Source organism: Cololabis saira, chromosome 21 (genome assembly GCF_033807715.1).
Source record: "Cololabis saira isolate AMF1-May2022 chromosome 21, fColSai1.1, whole genome shotgun sequence".
Lineage (NCBI taxonomy): Eukaryota > Metazoa > Chordata > Actinopteri > Beloniformes > Belonidae > Cololabis > Cololabis saira.
Genome location: NC_084607.1, coordinates 17,204,798 through 17,212,893, shown reverse-complemented (window position 1 = coordinate 17,212,893; position 8,096 = coordinate 17,204,798). Strand labels below are relative to the sequence as shown.

General features: G+C 41.1%; 1 protein-coding gene across 2 annotated transcripts; it reads left to right on the top strand.

Annotated features, from left to right (window-relative positions):
• The first annotated feature begins 1,883 nt into the window (after window positions 1-1,883).
• Window positions 1,884-4,630, top strand: LOC133421485 (peripheral myelin protein 22-like). Of its 2 annotated transcripts, none has more exons than XM_061711110.1 (5): window positions 1,884-2,032; window positions 2,821-2,911; window positions 3,123-3,216; window positions 3,320-3,460; window positions 3,543-4,629. In XM_061711110.1, the coding sequence occupies exons 2-5, from the start codon at window positions 2,834-2,836 to the stop codon at window positions 3,695-3,697; spliced, it is 468 nt and encodes a 155-aa protein (XP_061567094.1). In that variant the 5' UTR covers window positions 1,884-2,032; window positions 2,821-2,833; the 3' UTR covers window positions 3,698-4,629. The 2 variants fall into 2 exon arrangements, with proteins under 2 accessions (XP_061567094.1, XP_061567095.1); XM_061711111.1 differs by having other exon boundaries at window positions 1,905-1,953; window positions 3,543-4,630.
• Window positions 4,631-8,096: the final 3,466 nt, after the last annotated feature.

Here is an 8,096-nt window from a genome sequence, read left to right as displayed (position 1 = left end):
GTGTGTTTGAGAATCTAGATATGGATGTATGTATGTATGTATGTATGTATGTATGTATGTATGTATGTATGTGTGTATGTGTGTGTGTATGTATGTGTGTGTGTATATATATATATATGTATATATATATATATATATATATATATATATATATATATATATATATATATATATATTTATATATATGTGTATATATCTTACCTTCCTAAATCATGAGTTTACTAATTACACAATAGCTATCAAACAGCCTTATAAAATATTTTTGCAAAATATGCAAGAAACAACTTAAAACTGACAAAAGTCATAATGAATAAACATGTATGAAACATTCAGAAATTACTCGACCTTCAACTTCAAGTTAGTTCAGTGAATGTTGTGGGTACTAACAAATGTAGCTGTGTGTGTTATATTAAGGATCCTACAGCACCAGCAAAGTGTAAAACATAATCTGACTGTCTGAAATTGTTACTTCTTCAATGAATTTTGCCCTTTGAGATGGCTAAACAACCCTCACCTTTTTTCTATTCTGCACTGTAGATGTCCACCATGTGTAGAAATGAAACATTTAGTATTTTCCCTGTGGAGTATTTGACGTGTGTGACGTTTATAGTCTCCAGTCACACCTGCTCCAGCTGGAAAACCGAGTTCCTCTTCTCACCTTGCTGCTGCTGGCTCTGTTTTTCCTCTGACCATTGCCCCAATTACATCTTCATAAACACCAGCGCCCCCCAGCTGAGTGGTACCCGGCTTGTTGTCACAAAGCGCTCCCTCTTTGCCCCCTGCAGCTCAGCCAGGACGCACGGCAACCCCTCACCTGAGAGTCCACTGGCAACGGTCTGCCATTCATCCCCGTGTTTGCAAACGTGGACCACAGGAATCCACCTGATGATCTGAGAAACTGCTGAGGAGGGAGGCAGGGACGGCACGAGCTGTGTTCTCCGACCACAAACATGTTTGGACGTGGACCGTTTGGAAAAAGCAAACTGTACTTTTGTCATTTTCATCCTTGTTTGGTTTACAGCATAGTCGCTTGCAAGGAATGGCCTGAGACCACATCCTAATGAGGGACGCAGAGCCACGGTGGGCTGCAGCCAGAAGTCTTTGTCACTCATTCTTAAATCTTGTTTGTGTGGAGATTCAAGCCGTTCCATCGATTGAGCGTGACCAAAACATTGCACTGCGTTTACTCCCTCTGGCACTGGACAAACTCTCCCTTCTCTCTTCAGACACAGGAGTAAACACAGGGGGCCTGCCTCACACACTCAGGCATTCTGGGCATACCGCAAAGCCTCTAGAGGCCTGGCCCGCTCACGGGCAAACACACATGTGTGCACACACACACGCACACACACACTCACTATCTGGGAAGAAGACTACTGGCCATGTGGCTCTGTGTGCACATTTCTGTTCAGCCATCATTGGGGGTCCGTCCGTGGGGCTCTCTGCAGAAAAATACTGGAATGTACTTCCTATAATGTGACATGCACAAACACTACAATCATAAATGTACAGTAGCATACACCCCATTCATTTTTTGACAAAGCCACTCTTTGCATATGTTGAATAATGTCATTCTGAGTTACACTGTACTGATGGCCCGTGCGTCTCACGTTTCTTAGACTTTGTGTTTGTACAATGAAACGGGAAACCCCATACAACTCCACGATCCAGATTATAGGCTACTATGGGAGGAAGGGGGGTGGAGTGTGTGTGTGTGTGTGTGTGTGTGTGTGTGTGTGTGTGTGTGTGTGTGTGTGTGTGTGTGTGTGTGTGTGTGTGTGTGTGTGTGTGTGTGTGAGGGTGGAAGGGATTGGGAGGTGAGGAGGGGGTTTTACTGGTGACGTGCAGGGCCTGCAGGGCGGTGTTTTCAGGCGGGGAAAGGACTGACTGGGGTGTGTGAGGCACATCTGGAATAGTAGCTGCTAAAAGTCGAGAAGGGACAGAAGCACGACGGTACTTTACAATTCTCAACTCTTCACTTCGCTTCAGTACACCCTCCTTTTTCCACGGAAACGCTTCTGCTTTGCTCTTTGTAAGTTGGATTAATCAGTAAGAAGTTGGGTTTTTTTTTTCCTCCAATTTGCCCGACTTTTTTTTTTTGCACTTTTTTTTTTTTTTTTTTTTAAACAGCAGGACCTTCCCTCTGGACTTAAAATCGACCGTGGATTTACTTTAATGACTTACTTTAGAAATGCAAATGTTACCGCTGTGTTTGAAGCCGTGGGTGTGCTTGTCTGACTTTATCACAAGTTCGTATCCTTTCCCCGTGAATATAAAGCAGAGTGAGAATGAAAGCGGTTCACGCATGGCGGCACTTTGCTGTTTTTCTTTTTCCGCGCAGATGGTTTGTGTTTGATTTTCAGCTGCATACTGAATCAGTTTGTCGAGTTCACGTCAGCGGTTACTGCCAAACTTTTCTCAGACTATTTATTTATTTATTATTTTTTTTAAATTATCATTACCGAGGCCAGCAGACAGGGAAGATCAAGAAATAACAAACAGTTTGGGCATTTAATCACTTCAGTAACTTAGTGCCGTTAATTAACTTGAACTGGCTCCATTAATACAGCCTGAGTTTAAAATCAACATTGACTTTTGCGCTCCATCAGGAAGAAATTAAGAGTTCCTTCCTCCTTTCTTTCCATGTTTGAGTGTAAGGGGACACTTTCACGGCGAGGTAAACATTGCGGTTGGTGCAGATGTGAGGAAACGGCGCCATCTGGCGGCCAGTTACGTTAGTGCTTCGCTGTGCTGCCGTCAAAACTTTGTCTTGATGGTAAATCCATACTAACTATTTTTTTTCATTTTGTATCCCTTTAGACCTACTTGAAAAATGTTGCTCATCCTGCTCGGAGTGCTTATCTTGCACATAATCATTCTCATCCTTCTTATTGTGTCGACAGCAGCAAGTGTAAGTGACACTTTTTTTTTCTGTTCACTTTTAAACTGTTCAAATCCAGAATGAATGATGGGATGTGAATTATTTAGCTCATATTGCAGCTGCTTTACTGATAAATGATTATGTCACATCATTTGTTGATAGTGTAGTGACAGCTCTGTATCTGTGCCACTTCCTTAGATGCTGCAGAGCATTTAAATGTCTGTGTTGTTGTGTTTGCCAGACCTGGACTGTAGGTGACACCAGCAGCACGGATCTGTGGTACAGTTGCAAGGCATCTAATGGAGGCTACCACTGCCATCCAGCCAACTCTGATGGTGTGTCTGCTTTGTGGAAAATAAAACAACAAATTGAATGAGTTTTCCTTCCGGGAAAGTTACAAATGAGATTAATTTATTTTCTTTCTGCCTGTTTTTCCAGACTGGATCCAGGCAGTGCAAGCCCTCATGATCCTGTCCCTGCTCTTCTGCTTCTGCTCCCTCATCGCGTTTGTGTATCAGCTGTTCCGACTTGTAAAGGGCGGACGCTTCTTCTTCACCGCCATCTTCCAGATCTTGGCGAGTGAGTATGACTTCATCGCTGAAGTGAGCCAGGCTGTGACGTCATCTGTGCCCCTCCTCACATCTCCTCTCGTCTTTCCTAGGTGTATTCGTGATGTGCGGGGCAATAATCTACACCGTGATGAGCTCAAGTGACAACGGGACCAGATTTGGCTACGCCTATGTGCTGGCCTGGGTGGCTTTCCCTCTGTCTCTCATCAGTGGCCTCATTTATATCGTCCTGAGGAAGAAAGAATGAGAATGCAAGAAGAGGAGAAGAAAGGGGGAGTTATGAAACCCCTTACAACGACATCGCACTGTGCCTACTGCCCACAGACCAAAGACTGACATCCCAACAATACTGTATCGCAGAGTCAATGATTTCTATTCCATCACATGCTGAAAGTATCACACCTACAGTATTTGTTTCGTGAACTTCACCCAAAGCCAATTCTCACTACTCCTGTTTCCAGGGGTGTTTTTTCGGTGTGTCTAGAAATGTTTAGGAGATCTTATTGAGTTCCCAACATCTCACAAGTCCATCGTGTGTGATAAGACGAATCATCCTGCCTCACTTCAGTACGAAGATGTACATAGATGTCTGTGGTTTTTAGACATATTTATAACATTTTTTTTTACATACATTGTGTACATAGTGTTGTCAAGTTAACATTGTCATGCTCATTTACGTGATAGTTTGTCTTTCACAAATCATGCAGCTGTACCAAAGATGTTGCTTTAACTTTCAGAGTATCAAGCTTCTTTGTTCTTTTTTTACTTTTATCTTCTATGTGTCATATGCTTTAAATGTTGTGCCTTACTTAGAATTTGTGTACGTATTGAAGAAAATAAAACCATTTTACAGAAAAAATGGATAAAAAAAAACAAACAAAAAAAACAAGTGTTAATAAACCCATGAAGTTTTACGGAGTTATCTTTGTATTTGATAATCCAAATAAAAATGATTTGCATTTTGTAATATTATAAATGGTGCTTTTTTTCTTTAGGAAAACCTGCTACTCTTGAAATGTGTATTCAAATTTATGTTGCAAATGTTTCATGTCTTGTAATTAATTTGTATTGTACAAACTCAAGCTTGCATTTTTGTCAGTATCATGAATAAACCTTTTGAATTTAATTCTCCTTACCACTTAAGTCTTCCGTTATCTGTATTCTGCTGTATAAAAATTCTCAGTCTGATTTACATATAAAAAATTCCATATTAAGTCGTGATTCGAGTTCTTTTTTTTTTTTTTTTGTCTATTAGTCATCTCATCGTCTTCCAAGAATTGGCGATTGTAGTGATAGAAGAAACGATACTTGTAGAATACTAATTTGACCACCAGATGGCGCTATATTACAGCTACAGATGGTGGAGCATAACGGCCATAGGCATATTGTATACAAACATTGCTGCCATAAAGTTGGAAAATAATCTTTATATTCAATCCTTTCTGAAGCAATTATATGAATGAAAAAACGAAAAATTGGAAAAAAAAAGCCCTTACTGTCCTTCAGGGTAAGATAAAATATGTATGTAAAGCCAGTTTGTGAGTGGGGGAAATATTTTGGAGCAGTGGCTGCCGCATAAAAATGTAAATCTCTTAAAAGAAATGATTATTACAGAAAAAAATGTTTAGATTTTGCAGTTTGCATCCGATTTTTCTCAAGCAGAATCTCAACCCAAATGTATTTGATTCTGGCCCAATAGCATTTCAAAAAAGAGATTTTCTGCATCATGTAAAATAATTGGACGTAAAATTTAAGAAGCGGCAATCATCTCCTGTGAGAGCCAGTAACACATTTGCTCTTGAAAATCAGCATCTGTTTTGATTCTATATGTAAAACGAAACCCTGAAAAGGTCTGACAATGTTGTCCAGGTTGTTCTTCATCTTTAATAAAGTTGTGTGTGTGACTATGTTGTCCAGGAATTTAATGTTAAATGTCAAGATGACAATTATCGGAAGAAAGATATACATTTGTTAAATTGCTAATACTTCCACTAGGTGGCGACTACAACACACTTTTGAGATCATTACTGCTCTGAAGATTTTCGGGAATCAAAAATAATCTGTGTATCTTTTAGACTTTTTGTGCAATGTAGCCTATTACTTTACTGTGAAGACAGGGCAAGATATATTTCCCTGGTGTCAGTTAAATGAAGACCAAAAAAAAAATAATAGTATTTGGAGCCAAGGAAGAAAAATTAAAAGTCAGCACTCGGCGTCAAGCAGTAAAGCTACAAACAAATAGCCAGGCCAGAAATCTGGGAGTGGTTCTGGACTCAGACCTGAATTTTAACAGCCACTTTGAGACAGGAATGAAGTCAAACTATTATCACCTAAATAACATATCGAGGATTAAAGGACTGATGTCAGCAGACTGCAGACTAACGCTGTTCTCACGGGTCTCCCTAAGAAATCCATCAAATAGCTGCAAGACCCAGAGAGTGGACCATAGGCCTATAACTTCAGTTCTTAATCTTCAAACTGGCTTCCTGTCTGTCACAGAATAGATTTTAAAATCCTGCTGTTGGTTTATAAATCTCTGAATGTTCTCTGGCCAAAATACATCTGTGATCTCCTGGTCCATTATGAACCAACCAGGTGCCTCAGGTCGTCAGGGTCACGCCAACATTCTGTACCCAGAGTTAGAACCAAACACGGTGAGGCAGCTTTCAGCTTTTATGCTCCCCACCTGTGGAACAAACTCCCAGAATGCATCAGGGCTGCTGAAACTCTCAGTTGCTTTAAATCAAGATTGAAAACCTTTTTATTTACTGCTGCATTTCAGTAATCCACCATAATGCAATGCAACCTTTATTTGTTGCATCTCATTTGTTAATTATTTTTAGTGAAGTGCATTTGCCTCTAATTATTGCTTTTTTATTCTATTATTATTATTATTATTATTATTATTATTATTATTATTATTATTATTATTATTATTATTATTATTATTATTATTATTATTTTAAACTTTTAATCATGCCTTTTCTGTATGTTTTAATGTCTTTGTAAAGCGCTGTGAATCACCCTGTTGTTAAATTGTGGTACATAAATAAACAAAACTACGTCTTTGTCAGTGAGTGTATATTAGTGTATCTGTGTGAATGGGTGTCCGTTGTCTAACCTGGGTTCTAATTCTTTGCTGTTGGGCTAGTCTGGGTGGCTCCGTGCCCGTCTCCGCTTACCCTTGCTGCCTTTGGCTGTGGGGTTCCCGCTGTCATTGGGGCGGGTGCCGGTCCGCCGCATCGACTCTCGGGGTGACCCCGTCCCTCCGGGCAGGCTGGCCTCTCGCCGGGTGGGGGTTGTGGGCCTGGAGGGTGTGGACCTCTTGGCCCCTGATCGGCCTATGCTGGTCTGTCTCCTCCCGTTGGTCATGGGGGCCCCGGGGCTTCCCTCTGTCGCCTGCTGGGAGGGTGCAGGCCTTGCTGCCGGGGGGTTTCCCCCTGTCCCTCTTCTGGTCCTCCGTGGGGTTGCTGGTGGCCTGGGTGCGGGTTTCTTTTTTGTCGACTTCTGGTCTATCTGGTGGCGTGGTTGTGCCCTCCCTTCTCCACTGTAGTTGCAGTTCAGGTAAAGCCTGGTTTTCACTTTGCACACACACAGTTACACAGACATACACAACTGCTCACTCACCTACATTCTCACCCCACAGTTCTGGGGGACAGATAATCGCAGTAGCATAGTCCTGATTTAGTTTTAGAGACCTGGAATGGTTGCTGTTTGTGTCTCTGCCTGTTCCCGTTTCTGTTTGTTTGTTTCTCTCTCTTGCAGATTCCAAAGGCTTGTGCGCCCGTTGTGTGTTTTCCTGTGTTTCTCATTTCTCATTTCATACTTGCAGCAGAAACGTATCTGTATAGGTCTTAGGCTTTAGACTAGAGTCAGGGTTTGTGGGTGGCAGGTCTCAAAAGGTCAAAGCTCAATTATTTATAAATTCATTCCAGAAACGTTCTGAAAACCGTCTTGTCCCAAATGCTCTTGATCAGGGCTGTGATAGGGCGTTATTTTTATCACACACAGCATGAGGAGAGGTGTCAGTTGCAGATCTTGCATAAAAGATTGTTTTTCCAGAAACTTGTTGTGAACTAATTTAATTCTTTCACTATACAGGAAGTCATTTTTCAACCCTTTTGCTTCCCCGTGATGCTCGCTGATCAGGTGGTGTCTTAAATGTAGATTCATTGCAGCTTCAGTTCATGTAATTTGCAACATAAATCAGCACAGACCATACAGACAGTTAAACAGATAACAAAAGGAAGATAAACAGTATTCTGTTTTTAGGTACCTGCAAGATCCCTTGGTGCAAAATCATTAGTCGCCTCCTGCACTAACAAGCTCGCAAATGTAATCCAGAACATGTACACTCAAACAGGCAACATGTGTCTTATTTATGCAACAAGTTTTCATTATTCTGAAGTTTGATATATTTAAAAGAATCCATTATAGCTTGATCAGTCCTGAAACAAAAAGGCCACTTCACGCTCGCCTGCTAAGAGTCCCTTGGCAAACAGATAACATATTGAGGATGTCAAGAAAACTCTGGAGCCCCATAATGGCCTCACTGCTTCATTTGAAATGTAGTTAACCTTAAGAGTTATTTATCACTGTGAGGGTCACTTAGTATTTACTGCAGGACATGCAGGATGGAGGAGAGG